This window comes from Furipterus horrens, unplaced genomic scaffold, assembly GCF_987537825.1.
Source record: "Furipterus horrens unplaced genomic scaffold, mFurHor1.1.pri manual_scaffold_5, whole genome shotgun sequence".
Lineage (NCBI taxonomy): Eukaryota > Metazoa > Chordata > Mammalia > Chiroptera > Furipteridae > Furipterus > Furipterus horrens.
In genome coordinates, this window is record NW_028327175.1 from 198,607,857 (window position 1) to 198,626,093 (window position 18,237).

At 45.5% G+C, this 18,237-nt stretch overlaps 1 protein-coding gene across 4 annotated transcripts in view; it reads right to left on the reverse strand.

Annotated features, from left to right (window-relative positions):
• Nucleotides 1-15,986, reverse strand: part of PLEKHA1 (pleckstrin homology domain containing A1) — a 38,118-nt gene extending 22,132 nt beyond the window's left edge. The window contains exons 1-4 of one of the 4 annotated variants that reach the window (XM_090278731.1): nucleotides 15,814-15,981; nucleotides 6,112-6,214; nucleotides 2,983-3,039; nucleotides 645-690 (exon numbers count right to left, since the gene is read on the reverse strand). In XM_090278731.1, coding sequence (XP_090134857.1) covers nucleotides 645-690; nucleotides 2,983-3,039; nucleotides 6,112-6,194 — 186 coding nt within the window. In that variant the 5' untranslated portion in view covers nucleotides 6,195-6,214; nucleotides 15,814-15,981. Of the gene's footprint in view, nucleotides 1-644; nucleotides 691-2,982; nucleotides 3,040-6,053; nucleotides 6,215-15,813 lie in introns of those variants that run through there. The other 3 variants (XM_090278729.1, XM_090278732.1, XM_090278730.1) reach the window with 3 other exon arrangements.
• Nucleotides 15,987-18,237: the final 2,251 nt, after the last annotated feature.

Here is an 18,237-nt window from a genome sequence, read left to right on the forward strand (position 1 = left end):
ATCCTCACTCAGCGAGGATCCCCTGACTTCCCAGATGCCCAGTAAGGATCTGAAGCTCTTCTGTTGTTCTTCTTGAGTAGACTGTGCACCCCTTTATCTGACTGCACTACATGCAATAATTACCCAGCACTGTATCTGCCTGGGCGACAACCAGCCTGTGAAAGTCTTAAGGGCCGCAATTGCTTCTGATTACCGTCACAGCCCCAGGGCCAGGCACAGCACACAAGGATGTATTCGACAGCCACTCAATTACCCCCCACTGTGAACTTCTCATTACCCACAAACTGAAAACAAAATCCTCTTCCTATTTATGTATTTATTATGGAATAATACAAGGTAGAAAGTAAAAAAATCTTCTCAAGTCTCGCTGGATGTGATCACTATAAAGACCTAGGTAATGATTACATGTTGGCAGAGGGAAGAGGTTTTGACTGGGATGAGACAGAGAAAAAAGGCATCATGGGTAAGAGAGCAGTAGTTTTATTTCCTTACCTGGATGGCGGTTTCAAGGGTACTGGCTTTAGAATAATTGATTAGCCCTTAGGTTTGTGTTGCGTGGTTCTTGGAAACTGTTTTCTCTTACAAAATATGTAATTATAGGAGTCTAACCTAAAACCACTAACACAGAAAACATGGCTACTCACCGAAACAGAACTCAGCCTTCGGCCGTAGCTTAGTTGCATCGCTAACCTAACAAGAAAGAGACATGAATCACTCACTTCTTCATATGCTACCGTGACCAGCTTTAAATACAGCGCACACTCCCACGGATATGCTTTCCCAATAACCACACACGTCTAGCACAGGGGTCTAAAACTGAACTTTTAAGGCAGCTGAAAAGGAACTGCAAATTAAATACAGGACATGGGTCCCAACGGTAAGCTGTTTACAACAAATGACACTTCTATGTCCTCTTTGAACAAACTTGTTTTTCTCAAAAGAAACATGAAAAAGTTGAAAGTAAACTGTTGTTTTATGCCACACATATAAATATTTTTAACATATTTTTCAAACTACCCTCAATGAATACTTTACAAAACTATAAATTCTTCCCCAGTTGTACGTTCCTAAATTAGCTGTGAACTTAAGAGAAAAAGACGGTGGGCAAAGGAGGGACTGTAATCCAGCAGGCATTCATCTGCAACGAGGACGGCAAAACCGAACCGGGCCCTCTCCTGCACACTAGAACGTCCTGGGTGACGGGGTCACTTCACTGAGTGGAGCACGTAGTCCCTTTTAGACGGGGAAGCAGCCAACTGCACCTGCTTGCTGCTGTCCCTTTAAGGCAAGTGGCTCTCCTGGAAGCCCGTTCCCGACTCTCGCCCAGGCTGCTGACCAGGTCGGAACTTCTAACTGTGGCATCTGTTTGTACTTTCAAAAAGAATTCTAAGATTCGGGTTCCTGACTGATCCCAACTACAAATCCACAGTTCTGAGTCACACTAAAATTTGTTCCAGGAATAAATTCTGGGGGAAAAAGTGGCATGTCTAAAGTGAGTACAAATTGTACCATTCAAACTTCCGTAAGCTGTGGATAGATGAAAGTTAACAGAACTACACAGAGAAGGCTCCATTTTTAAAGAGAAGCAATGGAGAGAGGGAGAGCGGCTGGCCAGTCAGCCCGCTTGCTTAGTTCATAGTTTATTTTTAAAAAGAGCTCCCATTTTCCACCTGAAACCAATACAAAGCAATACTGAATATAAACTGCAGTTGGAAAAAAAAAAAAATGAAAACAATCTTTGATTAAAATCAAGTACAAATAAAGTGCCAATATAAAGAAAAAATAAAAGCACACTTCACCTTGAAAAAAATGAATGAAAGGAGCTCCCATTTTTAAAAAGACACAATCTGATGGGCAAACTCTCCATCAACTGCCAATTTCAATAAAACAGGCCTTTCCACACCACGTCATTGAGAGTCAAAAATGCCAGCAGCATATTTCTGTCACAGCACACATCTGGCACAATCGACACCTGGGAATCTAGAACCGATTTAACCCTGGAATTCTACGCTTCCTAATATCAGTCCCTATAGAATTTAATCTGCAAGCTACTCTGAAGGATTTATTAAAAATCTTAATTTACAGAAACGCTTGAGGCAAAGATAAGCAATATTTGTCTCATAAATTTACATTATATGGCTTTAACATACATTTTTTTCCCTTTAATCTTTATTGTTCAAGGGCTTTTTTTTTTTTAGTCAATGAGAATGACTAGCTCTATTGTTATACTGATTACAAAGTATTTTATTTATAAAAATATCTTTTAAACAGAAACACTCTTGTAAATTGGTCTGCTGAAGACCTTTGCTAACAAACTCCAATATATGGGTAAGTGTGCACATGCATATTTCTCAATCACACTGTTTCTACTTTTCACATCTCATATCCTAAGTCATCAAAAAATGTATTACTTAGTGTAAAACACAAAAAACCCGCAGGATAAAAACTACCTGACAATACCAAAACTAAATTTTTAAGAAGAAAAACAGTGCTGCAAAAATGTCAGAAAAAACAAACAAACAGAAATTAGTAGTCAAAAAATAGAAATGAGGGGAAAATCATTCATCATAAAGATGGTTCACATTTTCCTCAAATAATAAAACATGAAGAAAAAGTTAAGGTAATGGAATTAAAAACTGGAAACAGTTTAAATAAATATAATACTGACTTAGAAAAATATTGTCCATTTCCCAGAGACAGAACCTAATTTTAACTGATTTCTCCCCTTCTGATGTTTATATACCTGACCATAAAAGTTAATGTTAACTTTTACAGTACGTTACATCCTGTAAGTTAATTCTATATTCGCCCTAATTTTATCAAAGAACATGCTAAGCACAGTAATCAGGTACTATTTTCAGCATGATATGAACCTGAACATCATCATTAAATGACCCAGAAAGGAAATTTGCTCCTTTTATTCACACTCCCATTCTAAGAAACTTTATCAAGAATAAACGTAATTCAATACAGAAAGACTACCTTTGAAATGTAGGTAAGTTTAATGGCTCCAACACGAGATGATCCAGAAGGGAGGTTCTAGAAACAAGTTGTTATTAAATAGTTAACACCCAACATTATGGATTTCTTTTATATAATTTTCTACACATTTAAAAAGTAATGAATTATATTTTTTAACATCACATTTTACAAGTTAGCTTTTTCAAGTCAGTATTTACTAGGCCTGAAATCAAGTTGACAATATAGATAACAAAACTGAAGTCAATAGATTTTATAACTAAAAAGCTATTTTTATCATTGTAGCTACACTTATTTTTTCATGCACTTAAAAAAGCCATAAACAAGATCAGATTTTGTTCCTCAAAGCAATGGGAAAAAATATTTAGAGACATAAAACAATTTTAAGAAATATCAAGAGTATACATATTGCCTTATCTCTAGTAATACACTACAATGGATTTTCTTAACCCTTTGAAAACCAAGGTCACTGTGAACGACGCTGACAATTTTTCCCAAAGTGCCAGCGCCACTCCCAGCGACTTTTTTCGACGGCTGTAAATGTAAATAACAGTGGAATAATTTGTATTTTATGTTTTGTTCTCTCAGGTTACATTCTGATATAATTTTTTCTCATGTTGATCCAAATTTCGAACTACACATGGCACTGAAAGGGTTAAACCAAGGGGTAGTGATTAAGAAAACAACAGAGGAAGAATGGCTCCCTAAGGACAGGGGAGCCAAACCAATTCACCTCCATTATCAAGGTTATGCTGATCAGTGTAACAGTGTTACAGCACTGTAACCATAAGCTACTAGACTGAATCATATGAAATTGCCGTTTTTAGTGCACGAAAATACTGGCACATGGGCAATTTCATGAGGTTTAATCTAATATAAGACTCGGCAAGACATTTTACTGGAGTTTTCATGAGGGATCTAAGTCTTGATGGCTAACACAATGGCTGGCAGCATGGAAACTGCCAAAGATTCTCCTCGGTCGGAATGAAGAGACAGAGTTATTGAGAACTGAATAAAAAAGGACAGTTTTAAAATTCTGCATACGGTCAAAAAAAGCAATGTGCTAATCACACCACAGAAATCTGGCTTCAGAAGAGTTCATGTGAAGGAGACCTAGCGAAGCGCAAAGCAAAGGAATTCTGCCAATACAGCACAGGCCTTCCCGCTCCGGGTCCGCTGCCCGCGCTGCGCTCTGAGCACTGGAATACCCGCGTCTCCACCTCTTGGCCAAAACTACATCCACGCTTCTAGGTCAACCTCAAATGCTACCACCTCCATGAAGGTTGAACTCTTCATGCTAGCTATAATCACACCCTTCCTCTGCATTCCAAGTTTGTTTCCTTCCATGTAATAAACATCTTCTATTCTGTACTTACGAGCTTTTAGCTCCGTTTAAGTGGAAAGTACTGATAAAGGGAGGAATTCTGAGAAGAACCTGTTATATATGAAGATAGAAAAACAATCAAAGATTTTTAAATAAAATTCAGGAGAAACCATATATAAGCCAAGAGAGAGAACAGTATAATGGCTTGCATGGGTGAGGACCAGATATGGAATCTAGTAAATAGCAATTAGAAGGAGTCAGGTATTAAGTTATTTTCCACCTCTGGGTAAGGAGTTTGGGAGGGGCTTGTGCCACAGATAAAGATGGGGTTAGAAAGGGGAGAAATCTGATTTATGCTTTAAAAAAAAGGGTAAAGATTAACTTTTGATTTCTGCTGACCAGTTCCTTCTCCCACTGACTGGTCAAGTGAATAAAGATATTAATCATGTAGCTGCATAGCCAGGTTACCACCACCCAAGAAAGCTGGTTACACCCAGAGATAAGGGAGCAACACTGGATATCAGTAAGCGTTCAAGAGTAAGGACAGAGAAAAGAGTTCCTGGCCAGAAAAAAAAAAAAAAGAAAAAACAAAAAAATTTTTATACAAAGTCAGCACTCAAATAATATAAACTGACTTAAAATACAAATTATCCTCCAAAATTTGAAAGGCTGCCTGTTGATAAAGGTCTAGACTTACTTTATAGAGAATCAAAGGGCAAAAGAAAATACAAGGAACTAGATTATGGCTCACAGAGCAAATAATAATTAAAGCTGTCTCAAACATAATACATCCTTTTTAGGAACGTGTAGTTCAAACAACAGTGAAGGTGAAGATCGGGGATAAATGGGTTTCTTGCATTAAGCAGGCTGAATTAATACCAAGGTCCCCTACAACTCAGATTCTGTGTGAGCAAATACAAACGCATGAGCGTATGCGTATTTCCTCTCACCTACAATCAGTGGAGCGTAGGACAGAACACTAGATCGGGTGTCAGCGGGTCTCGTTCCCACTCTGCGACAGAACGGAAGCTACTACCAGTCCCTGACCGTCCAGGCCTTCAGGCCCCTCGCCTGCACAGGAAGCCCACTAGACCCCATCAGTTCGGAAGTCTGCTAGGGACTCGTCCCGTGTTTTGCACATGCTCCCTTGCAACACACATCTCAATCTGAATAAACAGTCACAGGTAAATTTAAAATAGCTCAACAGATGATCTCTAAGCCAAGGTCCGTCACAGACCATAAAACTAACATTCTCGTTTTTAATTTATAACATTTACCCCAAATGATTTGCAAGGCAACAATAAAACAGAGTGGGTTTCAACTCACGAATGGCATTACGATGGCTGACATGCAAGTCCCACGTTACAAGATAAAAAGGGCCGCACGTGTGCAAGAGTGTCAGCTAGTTTAAGAGGCTGATTTCCCAAAACTAGTCTCTATCTTGGAGAAACTACCTTAAATCTAAACAATTTTTTATTTTTCTACCAGAGATAGTATTTCTCCCCAAGGGAGGAAACGCATACATGATGCATACATTCTTGTCAAGTAAATTTAGTTTCATTTTATGAAATTCAAAGAAGACATTAGGAGTCGGGTGGGAGGCCAGGGCAGGTGCCGCCAGCAGAAATGAACCTGAACACATGCTGTTTGGGAAGACGAACCCTAACATCAGTAATATGTCAATGCGACACTTCAACAACTAAACCCCTGGATGCTTCTGGAGAAAGGCAATCCTCTGTACTTTACAGACCTGCGGGTTATCCATGTACCACACAAAACTGTCTTCTCTGGTGTCCAGAATGAAGTACCTTCGAAGGAATTTCCCACTGTTTTCATTTTCTTCAATGTCTAGAAAACCACAGATGCGATTCTGACGATCCACATAAGGCATTTCTGAGCTTGAACATCACACTGCAAAGCAAAAACATTGACAGTAAGCATTCCTCAGTGGACTTCAAGAATAAAACTTAAAAAAATATAAATAAAAAAAGAATAAAACGTGCTATCGTATGGTCTGTTCAACAAGGAGCCTGCTCTTCAACGCGAGGTGGGAGCCAGTTAGGGTGAATGCATACAAAGCACGGGCAAAAACCACTTTTAAAATTAAGCTTGTGAGTGGTTACCTAGTGCTCCTGTTCACACGCTTGACAAGAAAACTATTCACCTCACCTGAATAATTTACTTACTTTTCCACAAAACAAACCCCAGTGAACCAAAAAGTCAGCTACCCAAACCTGCATTTCCTCACTTATAAATTGAGATCATCGACCTTTCAGACTGCTTTAGAATATTATTTAAATTTACAAAACAGCGGCAGGAGCTGACTTCCACTGGCTCCTTACTGCACGGCAGGCTCTGCGTGACTCCTTTCCACGCACCTTCTCAGAAATGACCCCATGAGTAGGCACCCTCCTTCCCGCCGCCGCGCCGGGAGGAAACGGAACACCGAGAAGGGGAAGCGACTTGCCAAGACTGGAGAACTAGCAGGTAACGAATCACAACGTGAACCCGATTCCTGGACTCGAAAGCCTGTATCTTAAATCCTGCAGCACCCGGCCTCTCCAAGACCTCTTCAATCTTAAAACTAAAATGAATCAAAACCAAGTCAGCTAACACGAGAAGAGAGACAAGCAGGTACAATGTGCCTCCTGATGGGAAACACAAACATTACCAACGAAGCGAACATACTGTAACTAAAAGCCGAGTTTTTATCTGAAACTGCTCAAGTCTCCAGACGGCCCTAGGCCCAGTGACCAAGTCACAGAACATAAGGGACACCGGGGAGCAGATTAAGCAGACCAGAGGGATTCAATCAGCCAAAGCCAGATTGTGGGCAACAACAGGACAAAGAGCCCCGCTTCTCCAGCAAAGCAATGACTGCAGGAGAACAAGAGAGGGTTACAGATTAAGAGATTTCAGAGGCACATCATATTCTGACTCTGCAGCACTGAAAATTTTACTGCACTGATAACGCTGAAAACCACGACTTGGGTAAAAGAGCAGCGTTAAGAGTCATTTTTTTTCTTTAGAAACTAGATATGTGATTCCTTCCTGATGTGATGCCAGTGTGCAGGCTGCTCCTATCTCATACTTGTACAGCCAGCAGCAACATCTGGTGGTAGGTTCAATTTTTTACATATATGACCATCTCTTCAGGTAAAAGATCAAGGGAAGCTCAAGTCACAGGGAAAATTCGATTAGCGTACACCCTGATGTACTACATATCTAAGTCACCATTCTGCAAACAGCCAGAGAAATGGTGAAACACACCAAACAGTTTTAAACAAAACTTACCTAGTAAGTTTGCATGTGTGAATTATTATAAATCTGGCATTTAGAGAAGATAATTTCTTTTAAGAACTCACCCAAAGTTTTTTAGAAGTTCTAAAATATAATCAAACTAGAAAAATTAATGTGCTATAGGTAATATATTAATGTACTAAAGGTAATATATTATTAACATTAATGTTCTACAGGTGAAAACTACCAACGTGCGCGGTACTGCCTTTGGAGAAGACCTGGAGCACAGGAAGAGAACTGAGACCCCAGAAATAACCCTGAACACCCACCGCCAGCTGCTTCTAAGGGGGGGGGGGGGGCCAGCGTCCGGCAGCGGGAATCGCGCCTCCTCCCCAAATGGTGCGGGGCGCCTGCATGCCCACACGCTAAAGGACGAAACCGGACCCCGACTCCACACCATACACAAAACATAACCAATCAATACAAGAGCTAAAACTATATAATTTTAAGAAAATATAGGGGTTTATCTTCATGACCCTGGATCTGGAGATGAATTCTTAAATATGACAGAAGCACAAACCACCACCAAAAAAATAAGATAAATTGGACTTCACGAAAATTTGAAATTTTGCATCAAAGGACAACAAAACATGAGATAATTACAAAACAGAAGCTGTCGCCAGTCGCACGTCTGACACAGGCCTAGTATCTGAGCACGTGACTAACTTACAACCGAACAACGGAACTTCCTGCGCTGCTGCTGCGGACGTGAAACGGTACAAGAGCTGTGTAAAGCGTTTGGTGGGTCTTCAAAAGTTAAGCATTTCTGCTCCTAAGTATATACCCAAAAGAAGTGAAAATAGACACTCAAACACATGAATGTTCACAGCAGCACTATTCACAATAGCCAAAAGTAGAAACAATCCCTATGTCCAACAACAGGTGAATGGATAAACCAAAATGTGGTATATCCATACAATGAAGTATTTTCCAGACACAGAAAGGGATAAAGAAAATCTACAATCCAACCAATTAAAATTCCAGCAAGGTATTTTATTAAAAATGACAAGGTGATGCTATTATATATATACAGACATGAAAATGACCCCCCCAAAAAACCAAATCTATTTCCCAAAGTACAGACTTGAACGATTTGATTTAAAGACTTACAATAAAGTCTCATAAATGAAGACGGCGTAGGACTGCTGAAAATATAGATATAATAAACCAAGGGAACAGAATAGCATGCAGAAACAGACCCACACAGACGCTGTCAACTGATTTTCAACAAAGGTGCCAAGGCGAGTCCACAGGAGGATAATCATTCAACAAATGGTGCTGGAACAAGGAGCTATCCACGTGGAAATACAGCAGCCCCTCTCTATATCGCGGTTCACTTATCGCGGCCTCGCTGTATCGCGGGAATTTTTAAAAATATTGTATTTAATTATTGCGGATTTTTCACTTTATCGCGGGATTTTGTGGTACTGTATATGTATGTTGTTAAAGTTACGTAGGTTTAAGGGTGCAGAATAAATGTAAGGTTCCTACTTTGCGGGGGGGAGGTCTGGAACATAATACCTCCGATAAGTGAGGGAATACTGTAAATGACTGTATTTTTCGCACTATAAGACACACCTAGATTTAGAGGAGGAAAACAAGAAAAAAAAAATTCTGAACCAAATGGTGTACTAAAATATGTAATAAAATACAACAGAATAATATTTCAACCATGTAAACTGACCCGCAGTCAGCAGCGGTATTAACCATCATTACTGTCATTATCAAATGAGGAGAGACTTTAAGGTTCAAGTGCTCTTCTAGTTTTCCGGGAACCCCAAGAACTCATCACCGCTAGTGTCAGAATCTATGAAGCTCAGGTGCTCACAATCACTGATACCACTCTCTTCGCTGTCTTCATACCGACCAGATGCCCTGAAATTCAGCAGTAAAGTGGGACATTTAAGCGTCCCCAGGGGTTTACACGGGCCCACCACTTCCTCTTCTAACAGCTGTTGCCACCGCTGACAGGTCCGGTGATACACACCATGGCCTGTGACGCAATATTCGCTCCATAAGACGCACAGACATTTCCCCCCACTGTTGGCAGGGGAAAGTGCGTCTTACGAAGCAAAAAATACGGTATATCCCAGTAAAGCTGTTACACAGAAAAGAATCCCAACTGTCTTTCATTCTAGCGCACCTAGGAAACTCCCCGAAACATCCCCCCCCCCCAGACCTCTGAACACTGCAGTGTCCCAGGAACGGTCCACAGACCTCCCTCTACAGATGCGCAGTCTTGGTGAGCCCACTCCTTCCAAGAGCTCTCAAGACTAATGACTTCCAAACTGCTATCGCCAGACCCAGATGCTCTGCTGAACTCCAGGTTCATGTATACAACTGCCTGTTCTACAGATCTACTGACAAATCTAACAGACACCCCATACTTAGCAGACTGAGCTCTAGGCACCCCCCGCCCCCCGGAAATCTGTTTCTGTCTCCCCTGTCTCAGTCCTAACAGCCACTCCCCTTCCTCCAGCTGTTCAGGCAAAACATCTTAGGAGTCACCTTTATTGAGACTTTCTCTCTCATTCCGTGTCGGATCCTTCAGCAGATCCCGTCGGCTCCACCGTATAAACATACCCAGAATCCCACCACCTCTCATCCTGTCATCACCGCCACTCTGGTTCAAGCCATCGGCACTCTCAGCGGGACCCCCACGAGGGCCTCCGTGCTTCTGCCCCAGCACGCCTCGCTCTGTCCTCAGCAGTCAGAGCAAGCCCATTAAGATGTATGTTCAAGTGGTGATCTGATAACCACGTATACATAGTACGACTCGCCAAGCACGAGTCTAAATATCAGTTTATTTAATCCTATAACGATCCGACAGATGAGAAAACAAAAACACCAAAGGCTTCACAACCCGTCCAAGGTCACGCGGTTAGGAAGCAGCAGTGCCAGAGGGGATCCTTCAACACTAGTATGTAATGCGCTTTACTCAGAACTTCAGCTTGGCCTGCCTCTTAGAACTTCCTAGGAGTTTTTGAAAATCCCGATGCCTAGGCTGGACCCCCGCCCCGTCCCAAAGCGATTAAATTAGAAACTCTGGAGATGGGGTCTAGGCATCAGCACGTTTTTAAAGCTCCCCAGACAACTCCGGTGTTCAGCCAGGGTTAAATCCATTGCTTTGATGCAATCCTTCTCACTCAGAGTAAAAGCCCAAGACACAGGGGCCTCACCTACCCCCACGCCACCCCTCCCCAGCTCACCACTGGGCTCTTGCTGCATCATGCAAGGTCCCCACTCAAGGCCTTGTAACCCACGAGTCCTCTTCTGGGGGAAGGCCTCCCTCGACACCGCCCCTAACACTGCAAACGCTCCCACCTGCCCTGCCACTGCCCACGCCCTGCCCGCGTCTCCCGAGCCTGCCCTCCGCAGTTACGGCTAAGGAGCAGTACCACGTGCTATTTGCCTGCTGGCTGCTTCCTCACACGGGGGTGCGGACTCCCTGAGAGTAGGGATTTCTCTCCGTTTACTACTGTTCCTCCAACGGCTACATCAGTGGCTGGCACATGGAAGGCACTCAGTCACTGAGATTTGCTGAATGAAGTATGAAGAAACCCCTGATTACTGCAACCAACCTGAATGTTCCGTTTTCTAAATATAAAGTTGCTTTTTCCTCATCAGACAAGAAATCATTTAGCAGATTTATCTGACTGGTTTGTTCAGATGACGGAAGGAAAAAGGTTGAAACACTCTTATTAGTGTTTAGATTTACATTTTTAGTATGCGGCAAGAATAGATAAAAGTATATTATTAAAACCTCCCCACTATTTATCCTCCAGTATTACTTTCGCTCTAAGGTATAGTTAGATAATACAATCAGTAATTAACAAATTCACAGTTAATACTTCATCAGTCAGGAACTAGGAAGTAAGCCAAAAATAAAAACAAAAGTCAGAAAGAGACAGGAAGGAAATAAAGAAAAACTAAATTCCGCCTAGGGAGACCTCAGCAGGCCCACAGGACCGCACCAGTTTGCTAACCAAGTGTGGGTGAGCCCATCCTTATCGTCCCAAAGTGCCGACGAACACAGGCCGCGCGCGAGCGGACACCAAGGATCACACACACCTGTGGAGTCCAGCCCTGGCACCCCCCCCCCCCCCAGCTCCGGGCTCTGGCACCCGACCGGCGCCTTCCCACCATCCCACACTATACAAACAGTTGACAGAGGAAAAAATTACAGGTCTTCCAGGTCTTCAGGGAGAGCACAGGGAAAGAAAGGAGGTAGTTGCCCACAAACAGTGCCAGGGGACACCCCAGAGAATCAGTCGGCAAGGTAAGAGGCCCCTCCCTGCAAGGGGTGACGGGCACCGCATTCTCCAGTTCAGCGTCGGTGTCCGAACGGCAGGCGCGGAAACGGGCAGCTGCGGGCCAGGTGCAGCGCCCCAAGGAGACGAGCGTCCAGGGGGCTGGGTGCAAACGGCGGCAGGGAGCTGGCCAGGAGCTACCTGGCTGGTCTCCTACAATCTGCCTGCGGAAGGAAAGATCCCCAGCCCACTCACCCCGACACACTCACAAGAACCAAGGGGGCAGGTGACAGGACAGGAGAAGGGGGTGGGAGTGTAGGCGGCAAATTTCCTAATTAGGACCTCTGTGCAGGGGGCAGTCTCCCTGCAAAAATCTCACCAGACTCCAGTCTGGACTCCTATCAGGGGCTTGCCGCTGTTCCTTAAAACAGAGCTTTAATACTGCAAGTAAGAAATACTCGGCCTTTCACTTCTGACTAGTCCCTGTCCAAGCAGATCCTGCAGGAGGGAGGAGAAAGAGGTATGCTGGGGCGTCCCACACCCCTCCCTGCTCCCAGTGCTTCCAGCAGGAAGTGGCCAGACACTGGGGTGAGGGAGGAGAGGAGCTTTACATTCAATAGGAGATTGAAGGTTCAAACTGAAATAGATTAGACTGGAGCTTTTAATAGCTGTAAATGCAGAAAAGCTATCATCTGCCCATGAGGTCATGAGGAGGGGGGCGGGGCCGTGGGGGGGAGAGAGAGCCTACAAATCATAGTTAAAAGAAAGTGAATGTTGAAAAACAGACTGTTCCATGTTGGTTCCCAACAAGCTCCGCCTGCTCACTAACCTGATGACACCTGGAATACCTAACGTGGAAATCCCCACGCGGCATTTACTGTGCCGGGTAAGATGCTGCGGTAGATAGAAGTCCTCTGAGATCGCTTCCAATTCTAAGTGCCTGGGATCGTCCTTTCTTCCAGAAAAAGATGAACTGAATCCAGAATCCAGAGTTCAATGGTTAAACTCCTACAAGTCTAAGTTACATAAAGGAATAAAACCACAACTTTTGGATGATAAAACGATAACATTGATGTTTGTTAAGGATTCCATGTAGGAAAAAAAAAAATACTTAAAACTAAAAAATTTAACCCTAGCCAGGTAGCTCAGTTGGTTAGAGCATCGTCCCAATATGCCAAGGATGCAGGTTCGATTCCCGGTCAATGAAACAACAAATCAATGTTTTTCTCTCCCCCTTCCCCTCTCTCTGTAAAATCAGTAAGTTTTTTAAAAATTTAAAAATATTTAAGAGTCTCTGACTTAAATATTTTAAAATATCCCAAACAACTGATTTTTTTTTTATTCAACAGATATTCCAGTTCAAAGATGCTTATGCTATAAAATCTCCAAAACATTATCTTCCAGAATCAAAGCAATTCAACTAATCAGGTTTACCAAAATAAACAGCAAATGTGTTTGCTAAAATACCTTCTAGGAATTATAAGCTCACATATTCTTTATCACACAGGAGCTACTAGGAAAAAAAATACTAATCTGAATTCAAATGGTTTAATGTTACCCATTAAGCATAAGAGTCCCACTGCTGTAAGAACTATCAACAAGAATTCTTTTTTAAAGATTTTATTTATTTTTAGAGAGACGAGAAGGGAAAGAGAAAGAGAGAGAGAGAAACATCAATGTGTAGTTGCTTCTCATGCGCTCCCAACTGGGGACCTGGCCTGCAACCCAGGCATGTGCCCTGACTGGGAATCGAACCTGTGACCTTCCGGTTTGCAGGTGGGGGCTCAGTCCACTGAGCCACACCAGCCAGGGCACAAAAAGAATTTTGAGTTTTAAATAAAAACATCCTCTATTTTTATGTTTCTAAAAATAATTAAGCATTATAGACAAGCATCTAAAGCTACCAAAGTTACTACCTGAAGAACTAGTTTCTGATAACACATCAGTAATTTCCAAAGGCTGTGTACTTGCAGATGGTCAAGAGAATTAAGACTAAAATGTAATACTTATCTCCTCCTGAAGCCATCTTATTGTGTCACTGCAGATTTGAAGTGAATCACCCCAATATGTAGTATCAAATTTTAATGTTACCAAAAGTAAAATGCTCAAACATGTGGACAAACCAACATTTTTGCATTCCCTCAGCTCACAGCTGAGGCAGTTCCTGCTAGAACACTTGAAATTTTCTGTCTAATAAAAGCAGATTGTAACTATTGTCACCTCTGAGTAAAGACTACATTCTATTCAGATCTCTATTTATCTTCCCCATTCGTAAATGACAGTTATTTAAACAAGAACAAGAATAACTAACATCAAGCAGTATTTCAGTGGCAAAGTCTGACTTAAATTATTCTAATAAGTTACTTCATAGATTTCATTCTGGGTTACAAATTACCACCAAGTCAAAGTAACTGTGGGTTTTGCAGTATGACTGTCATATAAGAATTTTCAGGCCTAAGTAAAAGTCTTTATTTTTTTTTTTAAAGCTGCCCTAAATGTTTCTAGGGAAAAAGCCCCTATAAAAATATAAACGTTTCTGTCTTTCCCAAGTATTTTCCTAGGACCCTTCAGTTGTATCCTATAGAGTAACAGCAGCAGAGTACCGCCCCCCCCTTACTTTTCAAGCAAGATAACCCATTTCTTAATGGGGGACCTTCCAAAAAGGTCCTTCCGGCTTACAGCTCCAGGCAGTTTCCTAACAATTGTACACTTATCCTGTTTTACTGTCTCTCCTAGCCCAGGACAAACCCAGGTTTACACACTGCCTTTCCTTTCTTCTACACTGCTAAAACTGGAAAATAAAGACGCAACCTGCTACTTCCCTCTCCGAGCAACAATAAAAATACTAATTAACAAGACGAAATGAGCTATGAAGCCGTTCCGATGCACGGAGAACATCTTAGCCTCAGAAAGTGACCCACTGCTTACCAAAACGGACAAATTCACAGCCACCTCCCTTGATGCAGGCACTGCAGGGTTTATAGCGTTATAAAATAAATTAACCATTAACTCAAATTCTGCTAAGCTTAAACATACCTGTTGAAATACCCAAGTATTCTAAACTGTAAATTTCCCTTGGGCAGATGTGGCCAAGACAAGGAATAGTAAACTCTATTTGGGGAAATAATTTTTGCCACAAGCGTGCTAAGATGAAATTTTGAGTGTGCCATGGAAGATGCGTTTAAGTCACAAAGAATCGTACTAGCTCTGACATGACAGTTCAAGTTCTCCAGGTGGTGAATACAAAGTTTTACCGCGGGATTTTTGTTAACTTTTTTTTCCCCTGAATCACATGAAGCTCACCCAAATTTTGCAGTCAAGTGCTGCAATGGCATTGCCCTAAGAGACCAAGTCGGCGGGCGGCGTGCGGGGGCGGGGGGGGGGGGGGAGGGGTGGGGTGGGGGCGGGGATGAAGCGGACCGAAGAGGACTTCTAAGATAAAAGACAATGGTTTGCACCCCACACTGCGCTGCTTGTTCCAGTCATTAAACACACAGGAAATAAGATTTTCTGCTTAGAAAACTAATTCGCAAAGAGCAATGACTTCATTAAAGCAAAGAAAATCTTATTAAAAGACAACGATCCATCGTAAAACAAGAAAGCCGGTACCGCGGCGCGGGGAGGTGGAACCGAAGAGGAAAACGACACGCACTGCCCGTTTCTTCCCTAAGCCTCCGCGTGGGCCTGCCCCCACCCCCGACCCCGCGATCGAGGTCCAGGATTTACTGCGCAGCCGACGGGCGATGCTCTGCTTCGGGGCGCAGCGCGCCCGCCCCGCTGCCCACGGCGGGGCTCACCAGAGGCAGCCGGGCCGCTTCCGTCACGACCACCCGTGCCCAGGAGGATCGATAGGAAGCACCGAGCGAAACCGCGAACCGCCCGGCACGGCCCCCGCGCGGCGCCGCAGCCGGCTGGCCTCGCAGCCTCGGGAGCTGGGCGCCGGGCGCCTCCCGGTCCTACCTGCGTGACCTTGGGCAAGTCCCCGGCAGCCGCCGCACCGGGTATCCGCACCATTAAGGCGCGAGGCTAAGCCGCTAACGCCGGGACCCCAAGACGCAGGGCGCGTCCCCAAGGGGGAGCGCGTTAAAACGTCAGAAATCGCTGCCCAAGGCAGTGGAGCCCCCGCGGGCGCAGCCCTGGAGCCGAGCCACCCCGACAGGCGTCGCCCGCCGGGAATCCCCAGACAGCGGGCCGGCGCGGGGCGTCCCGGAGGAGGGCGCGACTCTACTTCTCGGCAGAGCCCCCGAGTGCTCGTCGGCGACGGCCTCCCCGCCCTCCTCGGCCGGACCGGGAAGACAATGAAGCGGCCGCGGGAAGAGGACACCGCCCCCTCCCGCCGTTCCCGAGCTCCCGCGCGCAGGTGAGCCGGCCCGCGGCCTCGCCCAGGTGCGGCCGCGCGGGGCGCACACGTGCGGCGAGGGGCCTCCGGGGCGCAGCCCGGGACCCCACGCCAACGGCCGCCGCGCCGCCGCGCGCTGCCCGCCGCCCCGCACTCACCTGCGCCCGCCGGCCCCTCGGCGGACGCGCGGCCGCCTCCCAGCTACAGCCTCCGCCGGCGCGGCGCTCTCCGAGCCCGGCCCCGCCCACCTCGCCGGGCGCCGCCGCGCTCCTCACGCAGAACTTCCCCACGACCCTCAGCCCGGAACGACCGCACCGCCGCGGCCGCGGCTCTTACTGGCGCCCAACTGGCGGAGCGGCGCCCACGACGGCTGGCCTGCGCACTGCGCACGCGTGCCCGCGCCGCCTCTGCCCCCAGACGGCGGCCGAGATTCCCGAGCGGGCGCCACTCCCAGTTCGCGGGACTACGAGACCCAGCAGGCACCGCGCGGACCCCGGCGGCGTGGCGAGCTGGGTATCCGGTGTCTTCCTGGTTTCGGAGGAGGTGGCTTCGGCCGCGTCGGGGCGGGTCGCGCGCGGAGCTCTGGGCCCCTGCGATGCGAAGCATTCTGGGACTTGTAGTTTTCGAGGACACGGGGCTTGGCTGATGGGTGGGACTCAGGGTGCTCTGACGTCATCGCCCAGAGCTTCGGGGCACAGGAATCTTTAAAAATAGGCTTCGTTCGTTTGCGGATAATTTGTTTGCAAGCTGTCCTATAATCGGTCGCGGAAGCGTAAGTTCAATGGCTGCGGTGTGACTTGGCGGAAAACGCTTGTACAGCTCTGCGCGCCAACTCTTCGGTCCTAACCATTTCTCGCTAGAACTGTAGCTCCACCTCCTTCCTACCCAACAGGACTGGAGCCGCAGAGAGAAACTTTAAGGGTCAGTTGAAATTCTTTCAGGAACGGCGGAGCGTAAAGGTTTATTCATATTTAACAAATCTGTTGAACACCTACCGCTATGTGCCAAGTCCCACGATAGGCACTAGGCATACATCTGAAAACAAGGCAGACACCATCATGCCTTCATGGAGCTGGTCCTTCAGCAAGACTAGTAGAGATTCTGATGCAGTGAAGAAACTGAGCAAGTTAAAGAGCTAGTAGGGAAGGGGGTTCTTAAGCGATGTGGTCAGGGAAGGCTCTCTGAGGAAGTGATATCTGAGCGAAACCTGAAAGACGAGAATTCGTCGGACGTGCCCAGAGCTGGGAAGGACGCATGTGCCACACCTCGCACAGTGCGTGGCACACACTGGGCCCTCCGTGACTATTCTGTGTCCGCCTCCCTTTCCTTCTCCTGCTCAGCCTGGGGTCACATCCTTCCCTCTTCACAGCCTGTGGCCACACGGGGCAGAACATCCTTCCTATATGAAGTCGGACAGGGGACAAATCAGTGTCCAGTGGAAGGACAAACTCTACGGCTGCCCCAGGACCCACAGGCTGTTCCGCTAGGAGCGACCCGATTGCCCGCCGCCGAAACGCATGACTCCCAGTACCAGAGTTGGGTGAAGAAGAAAGGAATTGTTTATTTAAAGGGTCTATAGATGTAGATTAACTGCTGCATGGGCAACAGCAGACCCTCCATATCACCCTGCCCAGGCTCTGTAGCTTCAGCTCCACTGGAGAGGACACTCCAGCGTCATCGCAAGATGTCGATTCAACACGGGAGGAGACAGATACCGTGTCACTCCCGAGTCGGACTGCACAGCCATTCTCGGCGGTGCAGATAGACTCTTAAGAAGCTACACCATCGTCTCTCGAGACGGACGGCTGCCGACGACTATAGATGTAGATTAACGGCGGGTTTCTGCCGTTAAGTCTTACTTTCCTTAAGACACCCACAAACGTATAATTCTGCCTCCCCCTGCCAAACCAGGCTAGTTTTAGAATAGAAAAGTCAAAGGTACCGTTTCCCTCGAGGAAGATAGAAGCCCGTGGCTTTGTCTTTTCCAGACACAGTTCAGCTTTACCGGCAGCTCCCGGTCATCCGTGGCCGAGCGGGGAGGTTTC